Below are 17,570 nucleotides of genomic sequence, written 5' to 3'. Positions count from 1 at the left end.
TGCACTCTGTCCGTAACCGCGATCTGCATCTCCCCGTTGCCAGTCACTTCAACTCCCCCTCCCACTCCCCTCCTCCCCCCACCTGCCTATCACTATCTCTTACCTGTATCTACCTATCACCACCTTGTGCCCACCCCGCCTCCCCTCTTTTGTCCACCTATCACTGCTCTGCTTTTCCCCTGTCCCTTTATATTGGGGGGGAGTTTTCTCCCCTATATTTTGTCCCCCTATATATTCCGCCCTTTTCCTATCTTCAGTCCTGAAGAAGGGTCCTGGCCCGAAATGTTGACCTACCCAAGACCTGGTTACTGCTTGTGGACTACTCCACTTCTTGGGATGAGGCCTCCAGGGAATTGGAGTCACTCAGCCGGAAGCAGCTAGTGTGGCCATGGGAATTCCTGGGTAATGAGGGAGAGGGTGGATGGGCAACAAAACTGATCAAAATGGAAAGGATTTTCTCACCACTGGTGGCAGGGTACACCTCTATGTCTTGACCAGTGCCATGGCAGGGAGCTGGAAGAAAATCAACCAATTTCTGGGTTATTCACATCAATGGGAACAGAGATATTGGTGGAGAAGACATTGATGTGTTGGTTCATGAGTCAGATGGGGTGGGGCTTGACCTGGCCCTTAGAGCCATAGAGCATTACAGCATGGATACAGGCCCTTCAGCCCAACCAGTCCATGCCAACCATGGTGCCCACCCATCTAGTCCCAATTTCCTGCATTCAGCCCAAAGCCCCGCTGGGGGTGGTGGTTGGCTGCTTATTCAAGGGCTTTTTAAATTATTGTACCTACCGCAACCACTTCCTCTGGTCGCTTGTTCCATAAAATCACTGTGCTCTGTGTGAAAAAGTTGCCCCTCAAGTCCTTTTTAAATCTTTCCGCTCTCACCCTTCATTGGTTCTTCCAGGCTCCTGTGAAGGAACCCAATTCTTGCCAGTCAACTGTAGATTGCAGCACAGTCAAACCCCACCCTGTTTGCACAGCTGAGGGAGACACAATTTAAGCAGAATCCTACACTGGGCAAGGACAGTCCTTGGGCAAAGTAGAGAGCAGGGCACCAAGGACTAACCCATAAGGCCTTCGAGCAGGCACAATTACCATAGCACTGCCCACTGTGATGTGAAGAATATTTAAGTTGTTGCATTGCAATCCTTTTCCCTCTAGGCCTCTCTCTAGCCCCCAAGTCAAGCATCCCCTCCAACGATTGGTTGATTTTCTTCCAGCTCCCTGCCATGGCACTGGTCAAGACATAGAGGTGTACCCTGCCACCAGTGGTGAGGAAATCCTTTTCACCTCGATCAGTTTTGTTGCCCACCCACCCTCTCCCTCATTACCCAGGAATTCGCATAGCCACACTGGCTGCTTCCAGCTGAGTGACTCCAATTCCCTGAAGGCCTCATCCCAAGAAGTGGAGTAGTCCACAAGCAGTGACCAGGTCTTGGTGGGTCATGCCGAGGTCCTGCTGCCAGTTTACCCTACTGTATCTTTTTCATTGGGGTCAGTAACCCCATGCAAATGGACTAGAACACAAAAGCAAGGATGTACTGCTAAGGCTTTATGAGGTATCAGCCAGACCGCATTTGAAATATTGTGAGCAATTTTGGGCGCCGTATATAAGGAAGGATGTGCTGGTCCTGGACAAGGTCCAGAGGAGGTTCACAAGAATGATCCCAGGAGTTGCTCAGGGAATTGGTGAGATCACCTTGAGAGCTTAATGTATGAGGAGTGTTTGATGGCTCTGGGGCTGGTACTCGGTGGAGCTCAGAAGGAATAGGGGGGGAATCTCATTGAAACCTACCAAATACTGAAAGGCCTGGATAAAGTGGACATAGAGCAGATGTTTCCATTACTAGAAGAGCCTTGGATCCGAGGGCACAGCCTTAGAATAAATGGACATCCCTTTAAAACTGAGATGAGGAATTTCTTCAGCCAGAGGGTGATTAATCTGTGGAATTCATTGCCACAGAGAGCTGTGGAGGCCAAGTCATTGGGTATATTTAAGGCAGAGATTGATAGGTTCTTGATGAGTCAGTGGGTTAAGGGTTACAGGGAGAAGGCAGGAGAATGGGGTTGAAAAACAAAATCAGCAATGATTGAATGGCAGAGCAGACTCAATGGGCCAAATAGTCTAATTCTGCTCCTATATCTTATGGTTTAATGGTCTAAATAGAGGCATCAGCAGTGGCCGTGGGGCAGTTTGAGGGCTCGATATTGTTCTCTCTACTTGGGACCATTCCTGGACTCTATATGTTGAGTCTAGAGGCAGAGTGAGAGGCCAGGTGTGCTGCCATCGACCTCCAGCCCATTTCTCTGCGCCTACACTGCAACACCCTGCCATGCCAGGGGCAACATGCCAGCTGTGCTCTTCCAACCTGCTGGCAAAAGGTGAGTAAATATCAGGGCAATAAGTAAGTGCAACAAGTAAATTAGGAAGAGGGTTGGAATGTAAACCCAAAGAGATTTTTCAGAGATTGCTCAGGGAATTGGTGAGATCACCCTGAGAGTATTGTGTGCAGTTTTAGTCCCCATACCTAAAGAAAGACACTTGGACAGGTACATGGATAGGAAGGGGTTTAGAGGGAAATGAGCCAAATGCAATCAAATGGGACAAGCTTAGATGGGCATCATGGTTGACATGGACAAGTTGGGCCGAAGGGCCTGTTTCCATGCTGTATTACTCTATGATTCCATGACTTTGTGACAAATCCAAAGATGTACTACCCTGTAGATAATGCAGCATAGATTCACCAGCTTAATTCCTGGGGCCAGGAGGTAGAGATGAGGTTAAGTGATGTTGGTCTAGAGGCTGGAGTTTAGAAAACTGAGGGGTAGTACCGCTGAGATAAAGAAGATTCTGACAGGGTAGATGTTGAGGGGTTCTCCTTAGACTGGAGAATGCGGAGCTGTGGCTACAATTAGGAACCAGGTATTTAGGTTTGTGATGAGGGGAAAATTATTTAAACTTTGGAATTTTCTACTTCCAAACAGCTTTGGTTGCTTAGGAATTGGATATATGTAATTGGTTTATTATTGTCATATGTACCAAGATACAGTGAAAAACTCTTGTTTCGCATGTATCCAGACAGATCATTTCATTACATCAGAATGTAGAGGTAGTACGAAGGGAAAAACATAATGTTACAGTTACAGAGAAAGTGCAGTGCAGGTAAACAAATGAAATGCAAGAGCCACAGTGAGGTAGATTGAGAGATCAAGAGTTTATCTTAATCATACAAGAGGTCCATTCAAGAGTCTTATATCAACAGGATAGAAGCTGTCCTTGAGCCTGCTGGTGCGTATTCTCAAGCTTTTGTATCTTCTGCCCAATGGGAGGGGGGAGAAGAGAGAATGACCAGGGTGGGAGGGGTCTTTGATTATGTTGGCTGCTTTCCCGAGGCAGTGGGAAGTGTAGACAGAGTCAATGGAGGGGAGGCTGGTTTCCATGATAGACTGGACTGCGTTCACAGCTCTCTGCAATTTCTTAGGGTCTTGGGCAAAATTAGACACTAAGGGAAGTAGAGGATTAGGGGGAAGGTGGACGAGGCACAGAAACAATCATTGTCTTGCCTAATGGGTGAGTTTGAAGACTGAATCATCCATCCTGCTTATTCTTATGTCTATGAATCATTGAAGCATGGCTCACATAATGTAAGAAGCAGGTTACATTAGGCTCCGGAGCAATCACTAATCTCAAAAATTGTTATTATACTGCTCCCAGCATGCTAATATATTAAACTGTGTTTACAATAATCCCTGCTGGCATTGACAGCATGAACTCTGGCTTTCAAGTTGCTGCTGAACTAACAATGGTTCATGTTATCATTGTTAGATCATGCTCTGTTGCAAAGCCACAGTTCAAACCCAACTTTGACTGCTATTCCAGTGTTTGATGGACATGAAACCAGACCATCATCAATCATAGTGGAAAGTAACCACAACCAAGTGGGGCAAGATCTGGTTGGTGAATCGTCCAGGGTTTCCATCTTTTCATGCATCAGTGGTAGACTGCTGTCCATCTCCAGTTGCCGTGAGAAGGCAGTGGTGCCTCTAGACTCAGGTCAGGCAGCATCTGTAGAGGGAGAACAGAGGAGTGTTTCCCGCACTTTTATTTCAGATTTCCAGCATTTGCAGTAATATTTTAATTGGGAAATGTTGATGGATGCTGCTTCAGTTGTGGAAAGATGGAGCAGCCTTAAAACTATGATGGGCCATCTGATGGGACTTCCTTACATCAAGAGTTTGCAAAAAAAAAGAATGCTTCAATTCAAGCCTGCTTCACCATTCAGTCGGATCATAACTGACCCCTATGTTTGGAACCCAACTAATTCCCCCATTCTGTGATTCCCATAATGTCTAAAAGTCTGTTGCTGTCAAGCTTAAATAAACCGCAGGAAATCAAAACGGTTACAACCCCAGTGACCAGAGGTCAGGATAGGAGTTTGCACGCTCTTTTTGTGAATGTGTGGGTTTCCACTGGGTGCTCCAGTTTCCTCCCACATCCCAAAGACATGAGGGCTGGTAGGTTAATTGACTGCTGTAAATTGCCCCTAGTGTGTAGATGACTGAATCTGGTGTGGTTTTAGTGAGAATGTGGGGAGAATAAAATGGCATTAGTGTAAATGGGTGCTTGGTTTGCAGGTTCTCAGTAGGCTGAAGGGCCTGTTACTTGTTGTACCTCTCTGACTTCCACCTGTGCCAATACTGGGCTGCCTATTTTCACCTCCTTTGTCCCCTTGCAGCACCACCCAATTCCATCATTACCTCAACTCTTTTGCTACTGAAACTTTTAACCATATCTCTAGGCTACTCCAAACCCCCAGCATCTTCCCTTGCCTGGCTTTCAATAAACTGGTCTCTCAAGCTCTGCTATTGATGTCCAATGTCACCCGTGCTTACTGATCTGCATTAGTTAAACAACAATGCAGTCTTTAAAATCTCATCTTCTTTTGTGGTTCAGTGTCAAATTTTGTAGCATAACATTCTTGTGTTGGATATGTGCTACAATAAAGATGTGACATCAGTATGTTATTGCTGTATTTTGTTTTGATTCATCTTTGGGATCTGGACATTGTTGGCGGGACCAGCATTTATCACCCATCTCCTTTGGGAGGTGTACTGGAGTAGTCTGGGTGAGTAACTGCAGTGTGTTTTGTAGATGGTACATTCTCCAGCCATCTGTGCTGGTGGTGGAGAGAATGAATGTTTAGGCTGGTGGATGGCGTGCTAATCAAGTGAGATGTTTTGTCCTGTGAGGTGTTGAGTTTGAGAGTTGTTGGAGCTGAACCCATCCAGGCAAGTGGAGAGAGTTCCATTGCACTACTGACTTTTTCTTTGTAGACAGCACTTCCCAAACCTGCGACCTCTCCCACCTGGAAGTATGAGGGCAGCAGGTGCATGGGAACGCTACCTCTTACAGGTTCCACTCCCAAGTTGATTACCATCTGGACTTCGGAATACATCGACAGTCTTCCATCATCACTGGATCTGATTCCTGGAATCCCCCTTCCCCATCAGCACTGTGGGAGCACCTTCACCAGAAGGGCTGTAGTGGTTTGAGGTCACTCACCCCCACCTTCTCGAGGGCAGCTAGGGAAAGGTAATACATGCTGGTCTTGCCAGTGATGCCCAGATCCTGAAGATGAATTAAAATACAGCCCAGAGGATGTCAGGAGGGAGTCACTCACTCACTCACCACAGGGTACCCAGCCTCTAACCTGCTCTTGTAACCAGTTTTTTGGTCAATGGTGAGCCCCCAGATGTTGGTGGTGAGGGACATGGCAATGGTAATGCCATTGAATGTCAAGGGTTGATGGTTTGGCTCTCTTGTTGGATGTAACACGTGCAGCACAAATGTCACTTGCCAATTACCAACTCGTGCGTGAATATTGTCCAAGTCTTGCTGCATGCAGACACAGCCTGCATCACTTGCTGAGGAACTGTGAATGGAATTGAGCATTGTGGAATCTTCTGTGAACATCACCATCTCTGACCTTATTAAGCATCCATCATATGACAAAGTAAATGCACTGAAACAACTTGGCTGGTGGTGCAGCCATATCCAGAGTGCAGGTCTTCAGTAGTACAGTTGGGATGTCATTTGGTCCCACAGCCTTTGCTTCATCTAGTGTTTCTTGATATCAAGTAGAGTGAATTGAATTGGCTGGAGACTGGATTCTGTAATGGTGGGGATCTCAGTAGGAAGCAGAGATAGTCCACTTGGCACTTCTAGCTGAGCATGGTTGTGAATGCTTCAGCCTTGTCTCTAGCAGCGACTTGGGGGTGTTGACAATGGGGATGTTATTGGAGCCCCCTCTTGCAGCTGTTTAATTTCCCAACGCCATTCATGACAAGATGGGGTGAGGTTGTAGTGCTTGAACTGGATCCAGAGGCTGTGAGATTGCTTCACCTATTGCATGCTGGTTTTGCTGTTGAGCACACATGTAGTCCTGTGTTGTGGCTTCACGAGGATGGCACCTCATCTTTTTTAGCTACATCTGGTTCTGCTTCCCAGCACACCCTGCTGTGCTCTTTATTGAACCTGGCTTGACAATAATGGCAGAATGAGAGATGTGCTGGGCCATGGAGTTACAGATTGTGGGGGTGAACATTTCTGCTGATGCTCCACAACATCTCATGGATGCCCAGTTCTGAGCTGCCAGATCCCTTCTTAGTTTATCCATATGGCACATTTGTAGTGCCAGATAACACGATGATGAATAAAAGGGGCAGTAGGATGTGTGATTCGAAGTTTTTATCAAACTCTGTGGAAATCTATAGCCTTTGCAACAAAAGGTAATAATAACTATTATTGGCAGCACCAATTAATCCAAATGGCCACAAAATAAGGCAGCAACCTCTAAAGCCCTTCCTCTCACTGCAGATGCTGCCTGAAATCTTCTTGAAAAATCATTCTACAATAATGCTGTCAAGCTATTTAAAAAAAAATTAAAAGCAATTCTTAAAATAATTATTAGTAAGTAATAATCACTCTAGAAAGATGCTGTTGAGGTGACGATATTGAGTGTACCGGTTCTAGAGTCCTAAACTTAGGCCAAGACCTTAAGTCTTATAGGTGTCTATCAGTATCCTCACTTTCGGGAGATTATACTATATCAACCAATAGTGCCAAGAATAACTTACTTAGCTATTTTAGTCTCTTTTCTGAAGGGGTTTAAGCTGTCAATAGTCACTATTTCAAGTGTTGGTTTATCCCCCCCCCCCCCCCACCAACCAAGGAGGAGATGCTTCCAGCCAACGAAACAGAATGAACACAGTTATTTTATTGTAATTAGAGCACATTTATTTTGAGGAGGAATTTCTAACTGACATTATAGTTCTACAAAGGATTTCTAAACACAAGCACAATTCTTACAGACTAGAAAACCATACCAATGAGTTGCGGATGAACAAGTCATCCGTTGCAGAAAGAAGGCTCTGGGAAGAGATCCTTCTTGGGTCGAGGCTGAGGAGTGGACTCCATGTCTTCATCTCTCTAACTTCTCCCCACCCTTACTGCCCTCTAATATTTATATATTTTTTTGCCAGTCATCTAGTGACAACCTTGTCTGCATGTGATGTTTTCACAAGTGCATTGATCAGGTCAGATGGCAGGAGCTTCAGGTTAGCATAGGCAATGTTGTTTCTTCTGATTAGATTGCAGTCTTAGTTAAGTTAACAATAGGCTTGCTGAGCCTGGACTGTATTGTTTCTCAAGAGGATGGATAAATAACACTAGTTAAAGATTAACAATAAACATATTGAACCTTAGACAGTTTCTTCTGCTGTGCTGAAAAGCTGAGTTTAGCAAAAAGCCTGCTGACTCATGGATAGTGAATATCTATCACTAGCTTTTTAAATGTACATGTGGTTGCTTTTGTCGTTATTATTGCAAATATTTCAGGTTTGTTTATGAGAGGGAACTGTGTCTTAGAGTTCTACAGCATGGAGACAGGCCCTTAAGATCAACTGGTCCATGCCGACCAAGATTCCCATTTAATCTAGTCCCATTTGCCCACGTTTGGCCCTCTAAACCTCTCCTATCCGTGTACCTGTCAAAGTGCCTTTCAAATATTGTTAATGTACCTGCCTCAAGCACTTCCTCTGGTAGCTCATTCCATATACTGACCACACTCTGGGTGCTCTTCAGCTTCCTATTAAATTTCTCTCCTCTCATCTTAAACCTATGCTCTCTAGTTCTTGAGTCCCCAACCCTGGAAAGGATGTGTTCATTCATCCTGTCTATGCCCCTCATGATTTTATAAACCTAATTCTCCTATGTTCCAATGAAAAATGTCCAAACCTGCTCAACCTCTATCCGTAATTCAGTCCTTCAAGTCCTGGCAACACGGTACGGTACCGTGGCGGCACGGTAGCGTAGCAGTTAGCACGACGCTATTACAGCGCCAGCGATTGGGGTTCGATTCCCGTCGCTGTCTGTAAGGAGTTTGTACATCCTCCCGTGTCTGCGTGGGTTTCCTCCGGGTGCTCCTGTTTCCTCCCACATTCCAAAGACATACAGGTAGGTTAATATGGGTTTAAAATGGGCGGCGCGGACTCGTTGGGCCGGAAGGGCCTGTTACCACGCTGTAAATAAAATTAAAAAAAATTTTTTTTTCAATATGTCCTTGTAAAAAAAAGTCTCATCTGCACTCCTTCCAGCATTATAGCATCTTTCCTATGGCAGGGTGACCAAAACTGAACACAATAGTCCAAATGCAGCCTCACCAATGTCTTATACAACTGTGACTTTGGGAAGAGCTTTCAGTGAAACACTGTGCAGTGTATGCTGAATTAAATCACCTCTTTACTCTTGAATGGCTATGTTTTATTTTTCAGTGAGCTGAAGCAGAAACTGAACGAAGAGGGCAACAAATGCACAATCCTCTCCAAGCAGGAAAAGTTCAACGAGAACTGCTGCATTCGCTGCTGCAGTGCCTTTACATTCCTAATCAACACCAAGCACCCATGTTCCGACTGCAAGTTCAACATCTGCAAGAACTGCGGTGCCTACAGCAAAAAGGAGAAGGCCTGGATCTGCACGGTCTGCCATCAGGCCAGGTACATGCCCTTCATTCCCCATCTCCCTCTTCACCTAGGGTTAACTCTGTCCATGGTCTCACCCTTGCCTGTCACGGTAATCTCCTCCATCCCTAAACCCCTCTGGATCTTGACGTTCCTCTAACTATCGGCTTGTGAGTGTCCCTAGTTACTCCGTCATTGCCAATCTTACCAAGCTTGGGGCTTATGAGTTCCCTGCTGAAACTTTAAACAGTTTTTTAAAACTGCATTGGATGGTGTTTCCTTGCTGAACAATCTCTGCTGACTAATTTACTTATTCACTGCTTAAACTATGAAATAAAAATTGTAACTCCCAGGAATATTGTCCTGATAAATGGAAGTAGATGCCAGAATGTTTGTATGAATTTATTGTTTGGACAAGTAGCGCAGTTAAAACAGTTTCTTGTGCAGTGTTCCGAACTCTGGAATCACACATCCCAGGTACAAGCTACAGTCATATGTTCCAGAAGTGACTTCCAACACTTTAATGTTGCTCAACCCTATCCTGTTTTAGACCATGCATCGTAGACATAGATTATAGAAAGAGGCCTTTCAGCCCACCAAGTTCATGCTAGTTCCTATCTTTGCACATTCCTGAGGTAATTAAACTCTACTGCCCTTTGGTTTCCCTGACCGACAAGGGCTTCTGGTCAAACAACATCTGGATTTAAAATTCTTCCTCTTGTTTCCAAATGTTTCCATGGCCTTGCGTCTTCCTTTATCCATATCCAAGTTCAACTAACCCTCAGTCTCCATCACATAGCCATGTTTAATCACTCTACCATTAGCAGTAGTGCCTTCCAAAGCCAATGTCCTAAGGAACTTAGCATTCCTTCCTTAAGCCTCATTGCCCGAGCTTTTGACCTATTATCCCTGTTGGCTCAGTGTGGCTTTTGTTTGATTGTTGATCCTGTGAAGTATCCTGGAATGTTTTACAGCAGAAAGGGGGCGAATGAGCTATTGAATTGGTCTTGTTCTGCCTCTAGCCTCCTAATACAACGTTAGAATGATTGTCCAGACTGGAAATTGCTTCATAATTGGGCAGATGTTCATGCTTGGAGATTATCTGACCTCCCAGCAGTAACATTTTACAGACTCTGTTGATGAGGGCAGTAAGTCCATGATATTGCTAATAGCTTATGAATGTCTGAATTAAATGCATTGAGAGCTACACTGATGCAGATCCCTTAATCTAGTTTGAAACTTTTGAACTTTAACAATAGTGGCTGCCATTACCAAATTTTATCACTGATTATAGTCACAAAACTTTCAAATCTTTGAGTGTGTAAAGCATTGGATTCTGACACTTGGTTAAAGAGTTAATACTATGCAAAATATTGTTAAATCTTCAGCCTTGTCACCTTGTCAGGATAATAGGTGCTTTCAAACGCTCAAACAAAATTTGCCTGGGCAAGTTTTCCAGCAGGTTCTGTAAGTTGTAAAAATAACATGTATTGATAACTTGAAGGTTTCAGAAGCTTGAAGGAACTGTGAGAAGGTTCCGGCAGATTCTGTTCCAAAGCTTCCTCTTTCTTTACGTCAGCTTCTGGATGTGGAAAAGGACCATTTTCTATGAGGTTCCTTCCCAAGGGTTGACATCTTAAGTCAACTGATGATTGAGGGCTTCGAAAGTCATGTTGTTTAATTGCTATACTGTCTTGAGTAAAACAAATACAAGTCTCTAGCAGATATTCTATCCTTTATTTATTGAACTATAAATTATTTATTGAAATATCTAATTCCCTTGGCATTACTTAAGGGTATTCTAGCTTTTGGAAGAAGTCATAGGCCTAAGAATAAGACAAATTGACTTGGGCTATGTTCTAATGAGTTGATTTCAGACTGCAATGTCCGCAAAAAAGGATTTAATGATGCAACATCCATAGCAGCTTGTTCTCCAAACTCCCTGGGCTTCTTGTAGTTCTCTTAAATCATGGAACAAGCTACAGTTTTCCTGAGGGAATAAGTCTCAGTGTAAAGGCCATGTGATTTCTGTGAGTTCAAGCAGTTCTCTCTTAAGATGCAGCAATAGCAAAAATACAAGATGAGAAAATGAATGGTGTAGGTGTTCAGAGGGACCTGAGTGTCCTTGTACACCAATCACTGAATGTTAACATGTAACTACAGGAGGCAATTAAGAAGGCAAATGGAACGTTGGCTTTTATTGCATAGGGATTTCAGGGGATTTGAGCACCAGAATGAAGATGTATCACTGCAATTATATAGGGCCCTGGTGACACTGCATCTGGAGTATTGTGTATAGGTCAGGTCTCCATATCTAAGGAAGGATATACTTGAGATAGAGGGACTACAATGAAGGTTCATCTGATTGATTCCTGGGGGGACAGGGAGTGGGTGGGTTTATCCCGCAAGGATAGATCAAGCAGACTGAGTCTATACTCTTCGGTTTAGAAGAATGAGAGCTTATGTAGTCACATGGTATGGCAACAGGCCCTCAGTTCACTGAGTCAATGCCACCCATCAAGCACCCATTTACACCAATTCTGCACTAATCCCATTTTATTCTCCCCTCATTCCCATCAACTCCCCCCAGATTCTACTGCTCATTTACACACTGGGGGCCAATTTACAGCGGCTGATTAACCTACCAACCTGTACGTCTTTGGGATGTGAGAGGAAACCGGAGCTCCCAGAGGAAACCCATGCAGTTACAGGCAAACTCCACACTGAAAGCACCCGAGGTCAGGATTGAACCTGGGTTGCTAGAACTGTGAGGCAGCAACTCTACTAGTTGCGCCACTGTGAGGTGGTCTCATTGAGACATAAAACACTCTTATGGGGCTTGAGAGGGTAGATACAGGGTAAGTTTCCCGGATGGGGTTTCTAGACCTAGGGGTATTGGTATTGGTTTATTATTGTCACTTATACCAAGGTACAGTGAAAAGCTTGTCTTGCATACCATTCATGCAGGTCAATTCATTGCACAGTGCAGTTATATTGAGTTAGTACAGAGTGCATTGATGTAGTACAGGTAACAACAGTAACAGTACGGAGTAAAGAGAAAGTGCAGTGCAATAAGGTGCAAGGTCACAACAAGGTAGATCATGAGGTCAGAGTCCATCTCATCGTATAAGGGAACCGTTCAATAGTCTTATCACAGTGGGGTAGAAGCTGTCCTTAAGTCTGGTGATATGTGCCCTCAAGCTCCTGGAAGAGAAGAGAAGAGAGAATGTCCCGGGTGGGTGGGGTCTTTGATTATGCTGGCTCCTTCACCAAGACAACGAGAGGTAAAGATAGAGTCCAAGGAGGGGAGGCTGGTGTCCATTATGCGCTAGGCTGTGTCCACAACTCTCTGCAGTTTCTTGTGTTCCTGGGCAGAGCAGTTGCCGTACCAAGCCATGATACATCCAGATAGGATGCTTTCTATGGTGCATCGGTAAAAGTTGGTGAGAATCAAAGGGGACAAACCAAATTTCTTTAGCCTCCTGAGGAAGTAGAGGCGTTGGTGAGCTTTCTTGGCCATGGCATCTACGTGATTTGACCAGGACAGGCTGTTGGTGATGTTCACTCCCAGGAACTTGAAGCTCCCAACCCTCTCGGCCTCAGCACCATTGATGTAGACAGGTGCATAGTGATGGACCAGCCATTCAGAACTGAGATAAGAAGATCCTCCTTCACCCAGAGAACAGTGAATCTTTGCATGACTGTGGAAGCTTAGTCACTGTATATTCAAGACACAGGTCAATAGATTTTTAGGTAGTAAAGGAATCTTGTTGTAGGGTTAGTGCAACAAAGTGGTGCTGGGTTTAAAGACCTTATTGAATGCTAGAGCAGGTAGAAGGGCTAAAGAAACTATACTGCTTCTGTTTCTCACTTTCCTACTGCTGAGAAATTCCTCCAGTGAAGATCATTTGAAATATTATTCTGAGGCTGTGCCTTTGGATTCTAGATCCTCCTACTAATGGAAACATCCTCTTCACATCCACTCTATCCAAGCCTTTCAGGAACCAGTAGGTTTCAATGAGATACCCCTCATCTTTCTGAGCTCCACTAAGTACAGGCCCAGAGACGTCAAACACAATAAATAAATTAATTAATTTAAAATGATCAAAGACTCTGCTTCTATCGAGGAAGAGAGTTCCAAAGACTCGTGACCTCCTCTGACAAAAAAAATTGCCTCAAATGCATTAAATGAAGTGTTTAATGGTGGCCGGGGGTGGGGGGGGGGTTAAACTAGAGTTGCAGGGAGGTGGGAACCAGAGTGGCAGGGCAGCAAGTGGAGTGGTTGTGGGGATAGTAGATGTTAAGACTACAGGCAACGATGGAAATCGAAAGGTTGAGCATGGTGGGACTAATGTTCTGAGTTGCACCTACTTCAATGTAGATAAGACAGATGAACTTAGAGCATGGATCCGTACGAGGAATTATGATGTTGTAGCCATTATTGAGACTTGGTTGCAGGAGGGGCAGGACTGGCAGCTCAATGTTCCAAGATTCCAATGTTTAGACATGATAGAGGGGGAAGTATTAAAGGAGGAGGGGTGGCATTACTCATTAGGGAAAATGTCACAGCAGTGCTCAGAGAGGACATACTGGAGGGCTTGTCTACTGAAGCAATTTGGGTGGGACTGAGGAATAAAAAAGGAATGACCACGTTAATGGGACTATATTATAGACCTCCCAATAGTCAATGGGATGTAGAGGGGCAAATTTGTAGACAGATAGCAGACAGTTGTAAGAAATATAAAGTTGTGATAGTAGGTGATTTTAACTTTCCACATATTGACTGGGACTCCCATACTGTAAAAGGACTGAATGGGATAGAATTTGTCAAACGTGTTCAGGAAAGTTTCCGTAATCAATATGTAGAGGTCCCAACTAGAGAGAGTGTGATACTGGATCTCCTCTTAGGGAATGAGACAGGGCAGGTGACACTATGGATCTAGTGATCGTAATTCCATTAGTTTCAAGAGAACTATGGAGAAGGATAGGACTGGTCCGCGAGTTAAGTTTCTAATCCAGAGGAAGGCCAATTTTGACAGCATCAGAAGGGATCTCCCAGGTGTGCATTGGGATAGGTTATTTTCTGGCCAAGAGATTCTTGGTAAGTGGGAGGCCTTCAAAAGTGAAATATTGAGAGTACAGAATCTGTGTGTTCCTGTTAGAATAAAATGCAAGGCTAACAGGTTTAGGGAACCTTGGTTATTGGGGCAAACCGCCATATCCAGTGGGCAGAGTCAGAGTGGGCAGCTGAGTGAGAGGGAGCAGAGTGGTCGGGCTTTGGCTTAAGGGGCTTCGGCGTAAAGGGGCAAGGCAGGTGAGTAGCTGGTAGGTAGGTAAAGGTAAGGTTTACCTGTTATCTGTGATAAATGTTTAAGTAGGAAAAACTAGGGGGAGAAAAAAAGGAATTAGGTCAGATGGAGGACATGGTGGTGTGCTGCAGCTGCTTGATGTGGGAACTCGTGGACCTTGCTGCAGTCCATGATGGCCACATCTGCAGTAAGTGCTTGAGGCTGGAGGAACTTCGGCTCAAAATCGATGAGCTGGACTTACAGCTTCAAACACTGCGCAGCATCAGAGAGGGGGAGAGTTTTGTAGATACTGTACATAGGGAGACGGTCACCCCACTTAGAGCAGGTAATTCTGGAGTCCAGGAAGTAGATAGGAGGGTGACTGTCAGGGGAGGGAAAAGGAAAAAGAAAACAAACAGGCAGATAGGGCAGAGGACCCCGGAGGCTATTCCCCTCAGTAACACGTTTTCCGCTTTGGAGACTGTTGAGGGAGATGACTTGCCGGGGCCTAGCAGCAGTAGCCAGGTCTGTGGCACTGGGACCGGTTCTGCTGCTCAGAAGGGAAGGGAGGAGAAGAGGAAGGCAGTAGTGATAGGGGACTCGATAGTCAGGGAAACAGATAGGAGGTTCTGTGGCAGTGATCATGAATCCCGGATGGTTTGTTGCCTCCCAGGTGCCAGGGTCCAGGATGTCACTGATCGGGTCCACAGGATTCTAGAGCGGGAGGGAGAATAGCCAGAAGTCATGGTTCATGTCGGTACCAACGACATAGGTGGGAAGAGGGATGAGGTCCTGAAAAGTGAGTTTAGCGAGCTAGGCAGAAGGCTGAAGGACAGGACCTCGAGGGTAGCGGTCTCGGGATTGTGCCACGCGATAGTGAAGGTAGGAATAGGAGGAGATGGCAACTAAATGCATGGCTGAGAAGTTGGTGCAGGAGGGAGAGTTTTAGATTTTTATATCATTGGGATCTCTTCTGGGGAAGGTGGGACCTGTACAGAGAGGACGGGTTACACCCGAACTTGAGGGGGGCCAATATCCTTGCGGCCAGGTTTGCTAGGGTGGTTCAGGAGGGTTTCAACTAGATTGCGAGGGGGAAGGGAACCGGAGGAGTAGGTCAGAGGAAGAAGGGGCTGGGGAAAAGTCAGATCTGACAGGTAGAGAGGGTTTGAGGAAGGAGAAGCAGAGTACAGGCTACAAAAGTAGTAAGGTGGATGGGCTAAAGTGCATTTACTTGAATGCGAGAAGCATCAGGAATAAGGGAGATGAACTGAGAGCTTGGATAAGTACATGGGACTATGATATTGTGGCCATTACAGAGACATGGCTGACATCGGGGCAGGAATGGATATTGAATATTCCTAGTTTTCAGTGTTTTAAAAGGGATAGGGAGTCGGGGAGAAGAATAGGGGTGGCGATACTGGTCAGGGACACAGTTCCCTTCCCCCTCGCAATCTAGTTTAAACCCTCCTGAACCACTCTAGCAAACCTGGCCGCAAGGATATTGGCCCCCCTCAAGTTCAGGCGTAACCCGTCCTCTCTGTACAGGTCCCACCTTCCCTAGAAGAGATCCCAATGATCCCAATAGGCAGTTAGGATCAAATGAAGCACTTGAGGAGTATAAGAAATGCAAGAGAACACAAGAGAGAAATTAGGAGGGCTAAAAGAGGACATGAGGTTGCTCTGGCTGATAAGGTGAAAGAGAATCCCAAGGGTTTCTATAGCTATATTAAGAGCAAAAGGGTCCAAGGTACAAAATTGGCCCTCTTGAAGATCAGTGTGGTCATCTCTGTGTGAAGCTGAAAGAGATGGGGGAAGATCTTAAATGAATTTTTTGCGTCTGTGTTTACTTGAGAGACAGACAGAGTCGATAGAACTGAGGAAAAAGAGTAACGAGGTCATGGACTGTATCGGGATTTAGGGTGGATAAATCCACAGGGCCTGAAAAGGTGTCCCCTTGGACCTTGTGGGAGGCTAGTGCAGAAATTGCAGGGGCCCTAGCAGAGATATTTAGAACATCCTTAGCCACGGGTGAGGTGCCGGAGGACTGGAGGCTAGCTAATGTTGTTCCGTTGTTTAAGAAAGGCTCTAAGAATAAGCCGGGAAATTATAGGCTGGAGAGCCTGACGTCAGTTGTGGGTAAATTATTGGAAGGTATTCTGAGGGACAAGATATATAAGTATTTGGATAGACAGGGTATGATTAGGGCTAGTCAACATGGCTTTGTGTGCGGTAGGTCATGCCTAACCAATCTTATTGAGTTTTCCAAGGAGGTTACCAGGAAGGTTGATCAGGGGAAGACAGTGGACGTTGTCTGCATGGACTTTAGCAAGGCCTTCAACAAGGTCCCATATGGGAGGCTGGTCCAGAAGGTTAAGCTGCTTGGCATTCAGGATGAAGTAGTCAATTGGATTCAACGTTGGCTTAGCGGGAGAAGCCAGAGAGTGGTAGTAGACGGTTATCTCTCTGATTGGGAGGCCTGTGACTAGTGGTGTGCTACAGGGATTGGTGCTGGGCCCGTTGTTGTTTATCATCTATTATCAATGATTTAGATGATAATGTGTAAACTGGATCAGCAGATTTGCATATGACACCAAGATTGGAGGCGTAGTGGACAGTGAGGAAGGCTATCAAAGCTTGCAAAGTGATCTGGACCAGCTAGGCGAATGGGCTGAAAAATGGCAGATGGAATTTAATGCAGACAAGTGATGCAGTTTGGGAGGACAAACCAGGGTAAGACTTGCACAGTGAATGGTAGGGCACTGAGATGTGCGGTAGAACAAAGGGACCTGGGAATACAGATCCATAGTTCTTGAAAGTGGCGTCACAGGTAGAAAGGGTCATAAAGAGAGCTTTAGGCACATTGGCCTTCATAAATCAGGGCATTGAGTACAGGAGTTGAGATGTTATGTTGAAGTTGTACAAGACGTTGGGGAGGCCGAATTTAGAGTATTGTTGCAATTCTGGTCACCTACCTACAGGAAAGATATCAATAAGCTTGAAAAAGTGCAGAGAAAATTTACACAGATGTTGCTGGGGCTTGAGGACCTGAGTTATAGGGAAAGATTGAATAGGTTAGGACTTTATTCCCTGGAACGCAGGAGAATGAGGGGAGATCTTATAGAGGTATACAAAACTATGAGGGGTATAGATAGGGTGAATGCATGCAGACTTTTTCCCCTCAGGTTTGGTGAGACTAGAACTAGAGGTCATAGGTTTAGGGCGAAAGGTGAAATATTTAAGGGGAATCTGAGGGGG

At 45.2% G+C, this 17,570-nt stretch overlaps 1 protein-coding gene across 1 annotated transcript in view; it reads left to right on the top strand.

The window, feature by feature from the left end:
* Positions 1 to 17,570, top strand: part of LOC127570976 (rab effector MyRIP-like) — a 380,937-nt gene that overhangs the window by 128,112 nt on the left and 235,255 nt on the right. Inside the window, exon 3 of the mRNA XM_052016945.1 lies at positions 8,842 to 9,063. Within this exon, the coding sequence (XP_051872905.1) occupies positions 8,842 to 9,063 (222 nt within the window). The remainder of the gene's footprint in view (positions 1 to 8,841; positions 9,064 to 17,570) is intronic.

The sequence above is a fragment of the Pristis pectinata genome, chromosome 5 (assembly GCF_009764475.1).
Source record: "Pristis pectinata isolate sPriPec2 chromosome 5, sPriPec2.1.pri, whole genome shotgun sequence".
NCBI classification, from domain to species: Eukaryota; Metazoa; Chordata; class Chondrichthyes; order Rhinopristiformes; family Pristidae; genus Pristis; species Pristis pectinata.
This window is presented reverse-complemented; position numbering and strand designations above follow the sequence as displayed.